The sequence below is a fragment of the Rhinichthys klamathensis genome, unplaced genomic scaffold (assembly GCF_029890125.1).
Source record: "Rhinichthys klamathensis goyatoka isolate OS25496 unplaced genomic scaffold, OSU_Roscu_1.1 h1tg000090l_1, whole genome shotgun sequence".
NCBI classification, from domain to species: domain Eukaryota; kingdom Metazoa; phylum Chordata; class Actinopteri; order Cypriniformes; family Leuciscidae; genus Rhinichthys; species Rhinichthys klamathensis.
Genome location: NW_026606629.1, coordinates 5,163,784 through 5,181,778, shown reverse-complemented (window position 1 = coordinate 5,181,778; position 17,995 = coordinate 5,163,784). Strand labels below are relative to the sequence as shown.

Sequence of the window (17,995 nt, the reverse complement as noted above, 5' to 3'; positions counted from 1 at the left end):
CAATGTTGCTGGGCAATCTTGCCAAGTGATTGTTGCTTGGGCACTTTCCCATTGAAAATGGGCAATAAATGTATATCTGGATAATTTATATCGGCCGTGGGCCCTGTGTCTCATCTGGTTGCCCGTTGAGGGCAACATTGCCCAAAAAGTTGCCCTGTGTATCATCACCTTAAGTGTGGTCAGCTTCTCCATCAACGTTTTTTTTGTTTTTAAGACATTCATGCCACAGCATCTTAAAAACACAATAATCATGGTGTGAGTGACATACTAAAACAGCCAGAGCTACCACAATAGTCAAAGACTTCTATTAATTAAAATGGCACAAACAGTTATAGTTCTTCAGTGCACATGACAAGACACAAAAAATTTATATAAGTGCCAATCTAGAGCATTTTTACATTTAAATGTACAAAATATACCAAGAATGGATATTTCCATCATCCCCATAAACTGTGAAGAGGGGAAGAACATCTTCAGAGTGGCAAAATTGATAAAGTCCAGAAGTCAAAATTTAAAACTATTTAAATATACCTGACATTCTGTATAACTATGAGTTGAGTTCTACTCGATTTGGTATTAAATCTGTGCAACTGTGTGTGAATCCTGTGGTCAGACTGTCAGTTTCATTTGTGTATTAATTGAGATCAATTTACTATTGTTATGGCTATGGTTATTGTCATATTTATTTGTATGTAAAAAAAACATTTCTATTTGTTTCGAAACATATAGAGGCTACAATTCCAGTACCTTCTGGAGATAAGAGGGATGTTGTTTTCCTTATTGATGGCACAACAAAGATGCGCACTGAGTTCCCTGCCATAAGAGACATGGTTCTGCGAGTGGTGGAGAAGTTAGATGTGGGTCTCGACAATGTCAGGGTCTCAGTTGTGCAGTACAGTGATGATCCCAAAAGGGAATTTCTCCTCAATGAGTACTCCACCAAGGATGAAGTTCGCCAAGCAATACGAAGAATGAGAAGCAAAGGTGGCAATCAGCTTAACACTGGTCAAGCTCTGGAATTTGTATCAAAGAACATCTATCAAAGATCAGCCGGAAGCCGTGTAGAAGAGGGTGTGCCCCAGTTTCTCATCCTGGTAACCGGGGGAAAGTCAAATGATGACGTATCTGGTCCTGCTAAACAACTGAAGTCAAGCCATGTTGCTCCCTTAGCAGTTGGAGCTCATAATGCTGATGCAGAGGAGTTAAAATTAATTTCTTTTAGTCCGGAACTAACATACACCATTAGGGACTTCCAGCAACTTCCAAGAGTGGAGCAACAGCTTTTGACCAAAGTCAGTACCATGACCAAAGATGAAATTGCAAACCGCACACAAGGTATTCTACTTTTTCTGGTTTTATTAAAAAGTTATTTCAGGTTAATCAACTATAACAGAACATTTGATGCCTAATTTATTCATGTCATGTTTATTTTTACACAACCACATAACCTTTTTAGAATATGCATTACATTTACTAGTTAATTTCATTTTTGTTTCTTATCAGTTGTTCTTAACTTTGGAAGAAAGGACATCATCTTCCTCATTGATGGCACTGACAGTGTTGGACAAAGTGGTGTTGCTCACATTCGTGACTTTATCTTGAAAGTGGTTGATCAGCTTGATGTACAACCTGACCAAGTTCGCGTGGCTCTGGTACAGTATGGTGAAAGACCTAAAACTGAGTTCTCTTTGAACTCCCACGACAACAAGCAATCTGTCATCTCTGCAATCAAAAGACTGCGTCACATGGGGGGACGTGGTGCTGACCTAGCTGAGGCAATAAAGTATGTGATTCGAAATGAGCTCCAGCCTTCTGCTGGGGTACGTCTAGCACAGGCTTCCCAGCACTTGGTTGTGCTCACTGGTGGAAGGTCAACATCTGATGTATCTACTTATGGCCCAATTCTCAAAGGCTCTCGGGTCAATTGTATAGGAATTGGTGCAGAAAATGCAGACCCAAGACAGCTGGCACAGATTACTACCACTTCTGATGACTTTCTGCAAGTGACTACTTTCCCAAATCTTCCAAACATACAGAGCAAGTTTATAGCCAGACTTAATGGAACGATTGCAGAGGAACCTCCCACTGACGAGCCAAGTAAGTGGAGCATTAATCTTATTGTTATTTTAGACATACTGTACATGATGCATGTATAATAATAGGCTCTAAATGTTTTATTTTGTCTGGTTTCCCGTAGCTCCTGGACTCCCACAAGCCAAAGCTGCTGACATTGTCTTTTTGGTTGATGGCTCAATCAATCTTGGCAAGGACAATTTCAAAGAGGTCATGGAATTTATTCTTAATTTAATTGACCTGTTCTTTACTGAGAGAGACAAAATTCAGATTGGTCTAGCACATTATGCTACTGATGTGACCGATGTATTCTACCTCAACACCTACAAAAATAAGGATGATATTATCAATGCTATAACTCGAGCAGAGTACAAGGGAGGTCGAGAAATTAAAACAGGCAATGCCATTCGCCATGTTCAGAACACACATTTTGTAAAAGAAAGAGGCAGTCGGAAGGATGAGGGAATTCCACAGATTCTAATGGTAGTCACTGGTGGACGGTCAAGGGATGACAGCAAAACAGCAGCATTAGGTCTCAAAGCCAGTGGCGTGCGCATCTATGCTGTTGGGGTGGGTGATATTGAGGACGAACTCAATAATTTGGGCAGTGAAGCTACTACAGTGGCCCGAGCCAGCACCTTCCAAGAGCTCTCTGAGCTGAATGAGCAGATTTTGGAAACACTTGATGATGATGTGAAAGGAATAGGACTGTGCACTGGAGTAAAGGATGCTACAAGAGGTTTGTTTGTTGTTGTTTTTATCAAGTGAAAGTTTAAGTGTACAGTTTAAGGGCCAGATTTACTAAACAGGGCAAATTAGCGTGAGAGCACAATTCCAATAAGCACAGGGAGTGGAAATTTCTGCGAGTGATCTACTGGTGACGACATGCAAATTAAAGAACACAGAATCATCCGGATAATTTCCATAATGATGAGGCAATCTACCAAGAGCAGTGCAAATTAGCATCTGGTTTAGGAGATTCTTTTTTGGGTGGTAAATAATGGGGCAAATACCAGTAAATTGACTAACATTAGTAAATCACTTTGCATAATTCCTTTAAATACTCTCCTCCCATACATTTTGCGTCTAAAAAGGAAACTCTTACAAATGCATATGAAATAAGGTATAACACTGTCCACACCTTTTCAGTGCTAATTTTTCACTGTATGTCTTAGGTAAATCCTGACAGTAGTTTTTTGTTTAAAGGTCCCGTTCTTCATGTTTTTTTTAAGCTTTGATTGTGTTTACAGTGTGCAATATAACATGTGTTCATGTTTCGCGTGTAAAAAAACAGTATTTTTCACACAATTTACTTATCTGTATACCGCTGTTTTCACTGTCCAAAAAACGGCCCGATGACTTCCTTGTTCTCTGAAGTCCCTCCTTCAGAAATACGTAACGAGTTCTGATTGTGCCAGTGGTTCCTGTGTTGTGATTCGACAGCAGCTTATCGCACGCTCTCTATGGCTCTGATCGCACGTTGCCCGGAAAGGTCACGCCTCTTACCATAAATTGGAGATGCAAGCGCTGCTGAAGTGTGCTGAAGTGCTTCTTCTCCGTGGGAGCGCAACAAGACCACGCCCCCCTTTTTTGAGTATTGCTGTGGGCGGAGATTAGTCAAAAAACTGTTCTAGTTACGTCATTAAAAAAGGAAGAGGGATGTAGTCCAAACCGGCCGTTCGCTGTAGGCTTTGAAAGGGGACTTCTGTTAAATAAAATATCTCGCTAGGCATTGAACTTTGAGCTTTATAATTTTACAGGTATTATTTATGCTCTAACAGCAACATTACACACTAACTAAAGTTTGAAAAATGGAATCGCGAAGAACGGGACCTTTAATGCCAAAAGAGGGTTTGCACTTGCGCAAGCTGTTAGTAAATCTGGCCCTAAGTGTTTTGAACAGCGGTTTTCTCTTGATTGTCATTAATCACCATCTCTTTCTACTCCCTGGCAGCCTGCAAGTTGGATGTTCTTGTGGGGTTTGACGTGGCTGCACAGAACATTTTTGCTGCTCAGAGATCATTAGATTCAAAGGTGTCTGCTATTCTCGAACGTATTACCCAGATGCAGCCCATCAGCTGCACTTCTGGCCAGGTTCCCTCAATACAAGTGGGCATGTTAGCGATGGACTCTGCCTCGGAGCCTGTTCAGCTGGACTTCACCAACAGATACACAGAGCTTCTTGAGCCCTTCAGGGCCCTCCGGAATCGTGGACCTTTTGTTCTGAATGGTGCCACAATCAAGGCTTATGCTGATAGATTGAAGAATCAGCCTTCAGACAGTATCAAGGTACATCATTTTCTTTCAGGGCAAAGCTTTAACCTCAAAATCTAACCATATTGTATGTATTATCTCTGTATATTTATCAAAAATATCTGTACTATAAATTAAATTAATTGTGGTTTTACACTCATAAAGGTTGTGATCCACTTAACTGATGGATTAGATGTCCAGTACAACATTCTGAAAGAGCAAGTTGAAAAGATGCGTTTAGCTGGTAAGCGTAATCATGATTCTAAATATGAAAATGTCTTATAAACTGCATTAATTCACAATCAAATATCAATTGGTTGTAACAATACAATCAGTTTCTTTATTAATTATTGTTGTATCAGTTTATTTATTCTCTGATACTTTTGAAACTTTTGTTGTTGATGATTTATACATCTCACAATATGTTACCACACACATTTTAATTTTGGTTTCTTTCTTTCTTTCTTTCTTTCTTTCTTTCTTTCTTTCTTTCTTTCTTTCTTTCTTTCTTTCTTTCTTTCTTTCTTTCTTTCTTTCTTTCTTTCTTTCTTTCTTTCTTTCTTTCTTTAAGGTGTTAGTAGTTTCATTCTTGTTGCACTGGAGAGAGTGCCACGATTTGAAGATGCAGTTCTCTTGGAATTTGGCCGTGGCTTCAGGTACACACGACCTCTGCGTGTCAACCTCATGGACTTGGATTATGAACTTCTAGAAGAACTGGTAAGAACTGTCCTCATTGCTCAGTCAAATAAGCAAACTAAGGGAAGACCTACCTCAATGACAAAAAGAGATAAATATGTTTGTCTAATATGATTCTGGTTGAAAAAATAAATTCTCTTTTTAAGGATAACATTGCTGAGCGGGAATGCTGTTCTGTTCCATGCAAGTGTAATGGCCAGAGAGGGGACAGAGGAGCTGTTGGTGTTCCTGGACCAAAGGTCAAATACATTTTTATTTTAAGAAACAACATATTTTAGGCTAAAACAATTTCAAATTCTGAAATTTTCTCAGTGATGACTCATGTCCACGTTTCCATGTGTGATTGTCTATAGGGTCAATCTGGTGGTCCGGGCTTCAGTGGACATCCTGGTGATGAAGGTGGTCCGGTGAGCATGAATTCGCATGAACTACTGTGAATTTCTAAAATTATTTCAAAGGCATATTTTTTACTCTCTTTTGTCTGTGATTCCTAGCTCTAGATCTAACTTCTCACTTGATTCAAAATTCCCAGTTTCTCACTATAGTTAAATCTTTTTTCCAGCATGCACTAATAAATAGACAGATCATACCTTTTCAGTGTTAGGGTAACATGTTATAAGTAATGCATGTTATGTAATCAGATTATAATGATGTGATAATTTATTAATTTAAACCATAACACTGTTGTTTCTTCTATTTATTTAATGTATTTGCTCGTAAATAAAATGAATCCTCTACCTACCCCATATCTTCTTTCTATCAGCAACCTTAAACTTTGCCATTGTCATTGAATCAATGTGCATCGTTTAATTAGAAGGCAACATTTTGTCAAAAATACGATGTTTGTGCATGTGGTATGTTTTTTCTCATGATTGTGATAATCCGTATTTTCACAGGGAGAGAGAGGTCCACCTGGTGTAAATGGAACTCAAGGATTCCAAGGATGTCCAGGTCAAAGAGGTGTTAAAGTAAGTGCATTTCAAGTAAATCTCACTTGTTAAGAAAGCAGGTTATTGCTAAAACATATTGATTGACTAATCCAATGTTGTTGTTTTTAGGGATCTCGAGGATACAATGGTGAAAAGGTAAGAACTTTTATATATATATTACTTGTGTTAAATTTGAATATATATATATATATATATATATTCAAATGATTTCATAGTGAATAATAATTATATAATAATATATTACTGTAATATAACATTTACATTGTATCATATTAAAAGAATATGTTTAATTGATAACATTTGTTTTCTTTAAGGGTGAAATTGGAGAGATTGGTTTAGATGGAATCAATGGAGAAGAGGTCAGCTGTTGTCTAGCAAACATGTTTTATGCTATGTTTTCCAGAAACATTTTATCAGTGATCTGTTGTACAATGGTTTGCAGTCAGTGTTCTCAGTGAATGCCAGTTAAAATGTGTTGTTGTCTTTCAGGGAACAAGTGGTGTTGTTGGGCCTCCAGGAGATAGAGGAAACCCTGGCCAAAGGGTAAGTCATGTAGAATAATAGTCGTGGAGTCATGTGGAATAAATTTAAAATAAATGAAGAAAATAGAGTTTATCTGATCTTTTTTGTGTGTTTCTAGGGGCCTAAAGGGGCCAAAGGCCAGGCAGGAGATGTTGGTCAGACTGGAATACGTGGTGATCCAGTATGTTATATAAATAGTCAGATATTAGTCAAGAATTTGTCGTAATTTAGAATGACTTAGTCTTCATTCAATAAGAGAATTTGATGTTGCTGTTGTTGTTATAGGGCACCCCTGGGAGTGACAACAACCAGAGGGGACCAAAAGGCGACCCAGGCGATGCTGGCCCAGCGGTATGGTCAATTTTTTTAGACTTAGTTAATCAGTCATTCTGGTGGATTTTTATATTTATTTGATTATGTCTGGTCAGACCAGAGGTCAGGACCATAGAAAATGTTCATGCATCTATATTGTAAAGTAACAAGCTTCATCTCAGCTTAATTTATAGGTCTACCCTAATAATCTAATTTAAAAGTGATATAAGTTGTTATATCAATTATTTCTCATTACATGTTATTTTAGTTTCTGGCTATGGTCAAGCTCTGTAAGACTTATTAGTTTCTGCATATCTTTTCAGTGTGGACTATAACATGTTTGTTTGTACTTTTTGAATAAAATGCACAACTGCAATGCAATCTTTGGAGTTCATTGATGTGTTTTCTTTAGGGAGAGCCAGGGGTGGATGGAACTAAAGGAGGTCCTGGTGAACCAGGCAGACGGGTATGGTTTCTCGACCAAAGGGATTGTTTTTTCTAACTTAACCGGTTCATAAATCTTCTCTTAAAACCCCTTAATCAAATGTTTAGAACCTAAACATTCTAAAGAAATTTGTACACTATTATGAAATAAAATAATTTAAATTTCTAATTTGACTTTAATAACCATTCAAAATAGTACTTGTTACCTCAAGTGTAAGCCCTGTTATCTATGGCAATACATGATTTGAAATGTTTTGTATTAGTCCATGAAATGGTGAGTGACAGATGTTCTGTTCTCTTTTGAAAAAGGGCTCTGATGGTAGAAGGGGGCCTCCCGGTCAAGCTGTGAGTAGACATAAGCTATTCCATGCCATTAATGGAAATAAACATTATTTTAACACTCCCATGGTAATCCAATTGTTGTTGTTTTATTGAATTTATTTGTGTGTGTTTTTTGATGGCCCGTTTGCATCTATAGGGTGCTGCTGGAAGACCCGGAAGTGATGGTTTAGCAGGAGAGACAGGAATTGGAGGACCTCGGGTAAATTAATAAGTTGTAAAAAGCAGTTGTGCAAAACAAAAGACCCATGATATATACATGCAAACATAATGGCTCCAATCTGGTTTACAATCTGGTTACATTTATTTTTCATGCAAATTTGCACGCATGTCCTGCAGTTTTATTATTAAATAAAAAAATATATTATAGATAATATAAATATTATGTATCTGTACTTATTTTAGGGTCCCGCTGGACCAATTGGAGCACCTGGTATTAGAGGAGAGGATGGAAACCCTGGTCCAAGGGTAAGAGAAGAAGTTTAAGCATGTTATTTTCCTTGTTTTCTCTGCTACTAAAAAAAGGGATTGTAACAAGGATTATGAATTTGGGTGCAGACAAAAGGTTTAATAACTTTATACTTGCAATAAAAAAGAGTTTTGGTTAATGACTTAACAAATGAAAAGAATAAATCTCCTGCTTTATATGAGGAAAGCATTCATCTTATTTTATATTTATTTTTAGGGACCAGGAGGACTGCCAGGACCTGCTGGAGAAAAGGGTAGAAGAGGTGCTGTTGGCCGCAAGGTACTGATCACCTTTAGCATTAGCAATTCCTTTGCCAGTCAGTTACACTCTCTTACTTCAGTTACCATTGGCAAGCTTAAGCACTTTATTAAAGAAAACATCTCACTGTCGACCTAAAGCAAAGTTTCTGGGGAGTTTGTATTTGTACAATTTGGGCAGAGGAAATTAACTCACTTTTTTTTTTTTTACTGCATTAGTGTGAGAAGTAGGATGCTCTTTTAGCTGTTACATTTCATTCTATCTTACCTGCTTTGTGTGTCACCATTGCACCTTTTATACCTTATTATTTATAAAATTATGATTCACTTTTTTCGCTTTCACTCTAAAGGGTGAACCAGGGGACCCAGGACCTAAAGGTGTTTTTGGACCCCAGGGACCCCGTGGGGAGCCTGTAAGTGAGGAGTCACAACCTACACCAGTCATACCAAATACATGTTATACATTGTAGCAATAATAACAAATAATAACCATCAGCATTATTATGTGAGACATTGATGAATAGATAGAATAATTATAAACATTAAAACATACAGCACAATGTTCATTTATCAGCCCCATCTACTGTATATTAGCAGATTGGTCTAGATGGGTAGTTAAATTCAGAATACAAATGAGAGTAAAACTAAGGAGATTTCCTGTCTATACAGGGTGAGGATGGACGAGATGGGTTTGGTGTACCTGGTCCTAAAGGAAGAAAGGTGAGTGTATGTTTCTGTATAACATTCTGTATAACAAGTATAGGGCTTAAGTCCTATTTACTCAAAATGTATTTTACACTAAACACAATTTAATGTTGTTTTAGGGTGATGAAGGTTTCCCTGGTTTCCCTGGTCCAAAGGTGAGATTACTGGAGTCTGCAGCCTTGAATGTTTTACAGCATGCACTGTAGTTTTTATACTAATGCACTTTGTGCAAAAAAATAGAAGTAACTAGATGTTAAATCTGAATCGATTGAAAGGGTGAGGCAGGTGACCCTGGTTCAAAAGGAGGACCTGGACCTAGAGGAAACAATGGCCAGAGGGTGAGTAATCTTGATTGAACTGTTTTTATTAGGTCATTACGTCCATATTGCTGGTAATGACAGATAATATGTTTTGTAGGGTACCTCAGGAGGACGTGGTGGTCCTGGTCAAAAGGGAGATATTGGATACCCAGGGCCCTATGTAAGCAAAATATTTTGATATTATACGGATTTCTTTGACGTTTTCAAAAAAATCCTGCCACAAATCTTTAAATACAGGAATGTTGACTTTGAATGAACAATGTGGCTCAGTTGAAGCATGAAACAAGGGCTGTTCTCTCTTACAAACTGTGCAACTTCCTTTGCTTTGATTTACTCAAGCTGTTGATTATTATTATTTTTTACTGGTGACAGACATTAGTTTGGCTCACAAAAATGCTCTGTGGATTAAATCCAGATTGCTCTACCCAGCTGTGTTCAGCTGTTGAGAAAGTGTTTCTCTCTTCTTCATTTTTTGCAAAAACAGGGCCTTAAAGGACCCAGAGGAGTTGGTGCTGTCGTATGTACTTTTCCTTTCTTTCACTTTATAAGTGTCTGTATTGTTTATTCCTACTTAAATGTTTGGAAAATTAATGAACAATTTTTCTCCTTACAGCAATGTGATTTGGTCAAGAAAATTAGGGATAACTGTCGTAAGTATATTGACTCTCCAGTGTAGATCTAATTATGTTCCCTTTCTTATAGTTTGACTAGTACTTTTATAGACTTTCTTATAGTTATACTTTAATGTTTTGAAATCTTTCTTTCTTTTTCTTTCTTTTTTTAGCTTGCTGCTATGGTAAGTGAAGAGTGAACAATCTCTTCTGCATTTCCACTGTGCTTTAAGAGTTTCAAACACTCATTACGTAATACTGTACTTCCAGTTCAGCTTTTGAATATTTAATTCCTCAGGTGCTCAGGAATGTCCCCTATACCCAACTGAGTTGGCCTTTGCCCTGGATTCATCAGATGGTGTATCACGCTCTGCTTTCAACAACATGCGTGACACTGTTCTCCGCTTGGTCAGTGACATCACTATTGCTGAGAGCAACTGTCCCCGAGGCGCCCGTGTTGCTCTAGCGCTCTACAACAATGAGGTGACTACCGAGATACGCTTTGGAGATAGCCAGAAGAAGCGAGCACTTGTTGAGCGAGTTCAAGGGCTCCAGGCTCAGCAGACCCGTAAGCAACGCAGCTTGGAGACAGCCATGAACTTCATTGCACAGAACACATTCAAGAGAGTTCGCAGTGGCTTCCTTGTGCGTAAGGTTGCTGTTTTCTTTGTCAACGGCCCTGTTACAGTCACACAAGAATTCAGTGCCGCTGCTCTGCGCCTCTACGATGCAGGAATCTCCTCTGTATTCCTTCTTAACCGTGAAGATCGTCAACTCACAAGAGCCTTGCAGGTAGGAGCAGCATAAGGCCAAAAATTGTAATTGGCGTCTTTAAGAATAAGAACTAGTTTCATTCCATTTCCATTAGTGGTGGTAAATGTTTTCATTCATCCAGTATGTTTCATCACTCATCTAAGTGGCTTCGTCAGCTGTCCTTGTGTGAATGCCCTTTGTCTTTACACATTAGAATACTGTTCAGAAAGTGTAACAGCCATACAATGTTGGGCCATTGTGACAGTTGTTTCATTGCCCCAGTATATAAGCTTGACCTCTTTGTACTGAAATGCATATATTGTGTAACTTTACTTTGGTGTTGGTCTCTGCCTTAATTCTTAGTTAAGCTTAAAATGTTCAGGTCATAGACACAACAACTGTGATTGTAAAAAAAAAAAAGCCAAGTAACTTCACACCTTCAGTGAGCTAATTTCCAAATCAGATTGCAGCTTACATCATTTTGTAGTGTTTGATGTTGTGAAATGGGAAATGCTGGGAAATGTCAACCTCTTGGACGAATTAACTGTAATTAACTCTACATAAACTTTACCTGCCAGGTGTAATAAGTGTTTTAGTGCAACAGTTGTATATTAAGTGAAAACTTGACCTAACCGATGTTCTGATTAGATGTTTGGTGTAAACGAAAGCTTATCATTGTTACAATCACTCTGTTTCAGCTTAACAACACTGCGTTAGCCCAGATTATTGTCCTACCCTCACCTGGAAGTGCTGAATACAACAATGTAATCAAGAAGATCATGACGTGCCATATCTGCCTGGGTAAAACTGTGTTATCATGTTCAGCATTAAAAAAAAGCCTCCAAACTAGTAATTTATTTTAAATAAAACCATGAATATAAACTTTTTAAAATGGCAAAACAGTAGCAAAAGAGAATGTTTGAATGGAATATTTCATCTGTCACAATTCTTTTAGACTTCTGTGCCCCGGATCAGATCTGTGATTATATTCCTCCACGTGGAGTCCGAAGCCGGAGGGATCCCACCACTGACTTGGACATCGACATGGCCTTCGTTCTCGATAGCTCAGAGAGCACCTGGCCCTCCGTCTTCTTAGAGATAAAGCAATATGTGGCTCTAATGACAGAGCAGCTTGAGATGTCCCCTGAGCCAACCAGCACTACCCATCATGCTCGAGTGGCACTTGTCCAGCATGCACCTTATGAATACTTGCACAATGGCAGTGGCATTCCCATCAGGGTGGCCTTCGGTTTGACAGATCACAACTCACCAAACAGTGTCCGAAGCTTCTTACAGGATAAGGTGCACCAGCTGGAGGGTGGACGTGCCCTTGCAGCTGCTCTTGATGGCACTGTTGAGCATGTGTTTGAGAAGGCACCACATTCCCGCCACTTGAAGGCATTAGTTCTGTTTGTGACTGGACCAGTTGAACTGCACGAGGAGAGGATAATAAGGGCCGCTACTGAAGTTAAATGCAAAGGGTACTTCATAGTGGTAATGGCAGTTGGAAAGCTGTTCAGTTCAGGTGATGTCCGTGTCCTGGCCCAAGTGGCAAGCGAGCCTTCAGATGTGTTCTTTAAGAGGGTGGATAGACCTTCAGGCTTCTATGATGACCATATTCAGACATTTGCTAGACTGTTGCCCAAGTACCTCGGCCGTAAGTTATCATTTAACATTCTCAAAATGTTTAGGAAAGTTGCCTTATATACCCAATGATGTATTAGCCTGTCATTTCATACCAGGTTTTTCTCCAGGAACTGTCACTAACAGTTTCTTTATTCTTTATATATAGTTGAAAATGCTTTCTACTTGTCGCCTGAAGTCTCTAAGAAGTGCCAGTGGTATCAGAGTGACCAACCACACAAAGTCCCATTCACTTTACCACAAACAGAGGAGTGAGTATATACTTATGAGCAAAGTTCCCTGTAAACCGCACATGTACGCATTTGATGTTGCTCCTGCATAGACAGACAGACAGACAGACAGACAGACTCAGAAGACAGAGAGTACTCTATGAGTTGCTAATTAATTTAATTCATGTTAATACTGAGTTTGTCAATATATTGTGTGAATATCGCTATGATGTCATTTTTCAGGAAACACCAGAAGCATTATGGACAGCAGGAGGTTCATGATACAAAACATAAAGGTACTGACAGTATACGCTGTAGGTTGTGTGTATTTGTTTATAAAACAATGTTTAGGGTTTAAGTCATGTCACATTATGTGAATGTGTTTGTTCAGAAACAGGTATGGAGGAACTGCATCTGGTTAACGTCACCTCCAGCGGATTCTCCCTCCAGTGGTTGAGTGGCGATTCAAAGGCAACCCATGAGGTTACTGTTACTCGTCTGAAGGACCATAGTCTGGTACTGAGAAAAAATGTGACCGGCAGCCATCTCTCCATTACTGAGCTGGAAGCAGCCCAAACCTATCACGTAGTGGTCAACTCTCAGAATGTCAATGGCCATGTTACCAGCACCTACAAAGGCATTGTACCCACAAGTAAGCTCATCATGTTTTCACATAAATGACTATTTGTGTGATCATGAATTAAAGCAACGTACTGTCATGTAGTTGAGATTATGTTAAGTATGAAATGATAAGTAATGACATGAAAAGGTATGCTTTAAATGTCGTTAACAAAATTCTACTCCACTATAAAGCAGTATGATTTTTTATTTTTTTATTTCAGTGGAACACAAAAGAAGTTATTTAGCAGAATTTCTAGATACTGTATAGAACAAGGAGGCAATCATTTAAATCGTTATACAGACATTCTGCTGCAGATTAATTGTGGTAGATTTATGATAGATGAGTTTCCAGTGTGCTTAACTCCACAGAAAAAAACTGCACTAAAACCTTATTTGGTTAGTGAAAGAGATTTGCGACCTGTGCTGGAAGACAACATTTTCAGTGAATAGCAACTTATGGTCTGTTTCTCACAAACTTATTGTGTGTCTTTGACTTCTACTTTTCGAGAGCTTTTTGAGGGGTTGGTCAGCCCTAGTTCTTATTTATTTCTATTTTTCTTATTCAAAAAAGCAGACTAGATATCTTGCTAAATAGTATCTTTAATGATCCCTTATCATGAAAAATCATACAGGTTTCCAACGTCAGTAGAGTGAATCGTTGATGTAAATAAATTTTTTTGTGAACTGTTCTTTTAATGTTGGGCTCTGCAGGATGACATTAACCTCATGATCATCTTTTTAAACAGAATCAGCACACCCGAAGGTCCTTACTGTAAGTGATGTGATGGGGATTGTGCCCACTGCACCCTTGAGTAAACCAGAAACAAGTAAGTGACAGAGAATTTGCTCAACAGATTGTATCAGTGGATTTTTTTGTTGTTGCATATTTTATTAGTATAACTTAAAGAGCAAAGAGGTTGATGTGTGGGTTTTTTATTCACCCTATGAATGCTTGCCAGAAAACTGAGCAATGAAATATCAAGTAAACCTTAAATTTGTCCTTTTTAACAGAATCAGCTGAACAGAAAATTCTTAATGCCAGTGAAATGATTGGGTTGATGTCCACTGCACCTTTGAGTAATCCAGAAATTAGTAAGTGACAGATTAGTAGAATACAGATTTTTTTCTGAATATGATATAACATAAAAAGCGGCAATAATACTGTATTTTCATAGACCTGGCATGTACATAGTTCAGAGTTTGAAAGTATTTATGATTACTGTAAACTAAGATCCATGCAGGAGTTAGTTAACTTCAGATTTCTTTTGAACAGAATCAGCAGAACAGAAGGTTATTACTCCAAGTGAAGTGATGGAGATTGGGCCCTCTGCACCCTTAAGTAAACCAGAAATGAGTAAGCAGCATGAAGGATTTTCTCTATAAAATATAAGAAAGAGGCTTTTTCAGCTAATATAGTATAACAGGCACAGCTTTTGTAATCGGAATCGGTTCGTATAAAGCAAATACTATCAACAGATTCAGTCTATTCCCCTTAATTTATTTTGATGGCCCTTGCTTTAGTACTGTTATATAGTTCAGAGTTTAAATGTGAATGCATTATTGTTGGCTGAAAACAATGATCTCTGTGAGATCCAATTAATTTCATATTGGTCATTATGAACAGAAACGGCAGAACAGATGGTTCTTGCTCCGAGTCAAGTAATGGGGATGGTGTCCTCTGCACCCTTAAGTAAACCAGAAATATGTAAGTGATACAGACGATCAACCACTGTATATCAGAAAAAAAGTATTTTTACATGTCCAATATAGTTTTAATATGTAAAACTTGATATTGTTTGCACAAACAGCACATGCATCAGCATAATAATAATAATAATAATACATAAGTCTTATATAGCGCTTTCCAAGGAACTCAAAGACGCTTTACAAATGAAACAAACAAACAAAGAAACAGTCAATGATGAGAGTGCTATTATAAATTGTAGGCAAGGTGAAACAGGTGGGTTTTGAGCAGTTTTTTGTAGGTGGTCAGTGAGTCCGAATTTCTGATGTGGATGTGGAGTGAGTTCCAAAGGGTGGGGGCAGCGATGGCGAATGCTCGGTCCCCCAAAGTTCGGTGTGTTGATTTGGTGATGGGTTTGAGAAGGCCCAAGTCGGCAGAGCGGAGGCGTCGGGAGGGGCAGTGATGCTGCAAGAGGTCTGTGAGATATGGAGGTGCCAAGTTATTGAGGGCTTTGTAAGTGATGAGCAGAACTTTGTAATGGATGCGCTGTTGTACAGGGAGCCAGTGAAGCTGTTGAAGGACGGGGGTGATGTGGTCTCTGGAGCGGGTGTGGGTGAGGAGGCGGGCAGCGGAGTTTTGAACGTATTGCAGTTTTTTTTTATCAGAGGATGGGAGACCATATAGGAGACTATTGCAGTAGTCGAGTCTTGATGTAATGAAAGCATGAATGAGAGTTTCCGCAGCAGATGTGGAGAGGGTAGGGCGTAGACGAGCAATATTACGTAGGTGGAAAAAGGCAGTTTTGGTGATATGACGGATATGGGGCTTAAATGTGAGTGAGGGGTCAAAAATGAAACCAAGATTTCGGATCTGGGGAGAGGTGGTAACTGTATGGTCATCGACGGAGAGAGTGAAGTCTTGGAAGGAGGGGAGAAGTGATTTGGGACCGATGACGATGATTTCCGATTTATTGCAATTTAGTTTAAGGAAGTTGGCATTCATCCAGGATTTTATTGCAGAGAGGCAGGTTGTGATGGTTAATACTGTGGCAGGAGTGATGGATCTGGTGCTGAGGTATAATTGTGTGTCGTCTGCGTAACTATGGAATTTTAATCCATGCTTATGAATGATAAGTCCAAGTGGAAGCATGTACAGGATAAACAGAAGGGGACCTAGCACCGAGCCTTGAGGGACTCCGTGATTGACGGGTATGGTGTGGGACGTACAGTTGTTGATGGATATGAATTGAGATCTGTTGGTGAGGTAGGAGGTGAACCAGGATAGAGCTGAGCCAGAGATGCCAAGATGTTGTAGGCGTTGTAAAAGGATGGAGTGGTCAATGGTGTCGAAGGCGGCAGAGAGGTCAAGTAGGATGAGAATGGAAAGGGAACCAGAGTCAGAGGCGAGCAGGAGGTCATTTGTTACTTTGAGTAGTGTAGTTTCAGTAGAGTGATGAGTACGAAATCCAGACTGAAAGGTTTCGTAGAGCTGATTTGATAGGAGGTGGTGTTTTAGTTGAGAGGCGACCGAGCGTTCCAGGATTTTAGACAGGAAAGGTAGATTAGAGATGGGGCGGAAGTTGTTGGGGTTGTCAGGATCCAGGCCAGGTTTTTTAAGTATTGGTGTGATGGCTGCAACTTTGAAGGAAGAAGGAACTGTTCCAGAGGTGAGAGAAGAATTGATGATAGCCGTGATGAGTGGGCTGAGGCAGGGGAGGCAGTGCTTGAGCAGTGCAGATGGAATGGGGTCCAGGGGACAGGTTGTCCCATAAATTAATTAATGTTTTTCATTTACTTGTTTGTGAGATTCTCAGACAAGTTTTCTATTTGAATTTTTGGAGAACATCTTGTTTAAATTATACATCGAAGCAGCAGTATTGTGGGTGCTTTGGGATAAAAAAATCATGGCATTAGAGGTTTCTTGTATGTCAGGCTTGTGCAAGATCAACAATGAAATGTCTGCATGCACAATATTAGTTTTTGTACTGATTGTTTAAAAGATAAAAATAACAGTTAAACTTGTCAATTTAAAAGTCATAACAGCTTAGAAACCTGCATGTTAAACAGGGCTTTGTAGTGTGGGAGTATTGAAGAATCTGTACTATAAATGATTTCTTGATTCTGTTCTGTTATGATTGAGGTATTTAGCATAGTAAAGCAAGAAGATCATTGTCTTATAAGTTGGTAATAGGGAACCCCTTTTCATTCAGGGCAGTTTGACTTTTAACATAAATGCATCTAAAAAAAACTAACATAGATTATATTGAACTACACATCATTTGACTTGATAACCCACTAACAAAGTTTAATACTTACTTTGAAGGAAAACAGTGATCGTTTCACATAAAAGGCATGTTTACTCTATGGGGGTTATGAAGCAGACATTTGTGAGATGGCCCCAGCACAGACACAGTTAATGAGACTGACATTGCACTAATTACCTGCAGATGGCACTTGTACAGCATATAAATCAAATGAACTGAAAATGGCAGTATGTGTGCTTTAAAGTGGTTTTGGATCAACAGTGCTGACAATACTAAAGTGAATGCACTAAACTTACTCCTATTCTGAGCCAAAGATGTCTAATCTGTGAATAGAGAACTGTATGTCTTTTGGTGGCCTTTCCAAGTGTAACATACAACAAATCTTAAACATTACAGTTTGAAATCATGCTTTGATTTGAAAATGAAACATGGTTTGCATATTCCTGATTTTGCTAACCCATTAAAATAATTAGTTAATCCCATATGAGCTATAACAATCACCTAATATCTACAGACTAAATGTTAATTTTACTGACAACACTAACTGTCTTTGTCTTTTCTCTTTCGTGATAATACCTCTTTGTTTGTCTCTGTGTTTGCATGTTTCAGTTAACAATTTTATGGACCCATGCTCACTTGACTTTGACACTGGACTGCCATGCAAAGATTACCAAGCTAAATGGTACTTTGACAGAAAGAATGGATTCTGTACACAGTTCTGGTATGGAGGTTGTGGAGGAAATGACAATAGGTTTGAGACTGAGGCTGATTGCCTCAAACGCTGCATGAAGACAGGTATGTGCGCCCTTTGACCCCTTGACCCGAACTCTGCAGCAATCCATTTGCCCTGTTATCTATATTTAGGAGACT

General features: G+C 38.8%; 1 protein-coding gene across 8 annotated transcripts in view; it reads left to right on the top strand.

Moving 5' to 3' along the window:
- Positions 1-17,995, top strand: part of col6a3 (collagen, type VI, alpha 3) — a 52,254-nt gene that overhangs the window by 32,680 nt on the left and 1,579 nt on the right. For 2 of the 8 annotated variants that reach the window (XM_056251945.1, XM_056251944.1), the window contains exons 33-68: positions 730-1,335; positions 1,504-2,097; positions 2,198-2,812; positions 4,028-4,362; positions 4,492-4,570; positions 4,898-5,043; positions 5,169-5,261; positions 5,376-5,429; positions 5,919-5,990; positions 6,081-6,107; positions 6,287-6,331; positions 6,462-6,515; positions 6,613-6,675; positions 6,780-6,845; positions 7,219-7,272; positions 7,560-7,595; positions 7,729-7,791; positions 7,995-8,057; positions 8,275-8,337; positions 8,666-8,728; positions 8,985-9,035; positions 9,140-9,175; positions 9,296-9,358; positions 9,438-9,500; positions 9,825-9,857; positions 9,954-9,990; positions 10,125-10,136; positions 10,250-10,743; positions 11,403-11,505; positions 11,660-12,361; positions 12,497-12,599; positions 12,801-12,853; positions 12,949-13,209; positions 13,925-14,005; positions 14,190-14,270; positions 14,452-14,532. In XM_056251945.1, the coding sequence (XP_056107920.1) occupies positions 730-1,335; positions 1,504-2,097; positions 2,198-2,812; positions 4,028-4,362; positions 4,492-4,570; positions 4,898-5,043; positions 5,169-5,261; positions 5,376-5,429; positions 5,919-5,990; positions 6,081-6,107; positions 6,287-6,331; positions 6,462-6,515; positions 6,613-6,675; positions 6,780-6,845; positions 7,219-7,272; positions 7,560-7,595; positions 7,729-7,791; positions 7,995-8,057; positions 8,275-8,337; positions 8,666-8,728; positions 8,985-9,035; positions 9,140-9,175; positions 9,296-9,358; positions 9,438-9,500; positions 9,825-9,857; positions 9,954-9,990; positions 10,125-10,136; positions 10,250-10,743; positions 11,403-11,505; positions 11,660-12,361; positions 12,497-12,599; positions 12,801-12,853; positions 12,949-13,209; positions 13,925-14,005; positions 14,190-14,270; positions 14,452-14,532 (5,445 nt within the window). Of the gene's footprint in view, positions 1-729; positions 1,336-1,503; positions 2,098-2,197; positions 2,813-4,027; positions 4,363-4,491; positions 4,571-4,897; positions 5,044-5,168; positions 5,262-5,375; positions 5,430-5,918; positions 5,991-6,080; positions 6,108-6,286; positions 6,332-6,461; positions 6,516-6,612; positions 6,676-6,779; positions 6,846-7,218; positions 7,273-7,559; positions 7,596-7,728; positions 7,792-7,994; positions 8,058-8,274; positions 8,338-8,665; positions 8,729-8,984; positions 9,036-9,139; positions 9,176-9,295; positions 9,359-9,437; positions 9,501-9,824; positions 9,858-9,953; positions 9,991-10,124; positions 10,137-10,249; positions 10,744-11,402; positions 11,506-11,659; positions 12,362-12,496; positions 12,600-12,800; positions 12,854-12,948; positions 13,210-13,924; positions 14,006-14,189; positions 14,271-14,451; positions 14,533-14,802; positions 14,884-17,734; positions 17,921-17,995 lie in introns of all 8 variants that reach the window. The other 6 variants (XM_056251947.1, XM_056251946.1, XM_056251940.1 and 3 more) reach the window with 5 other exon arrangements.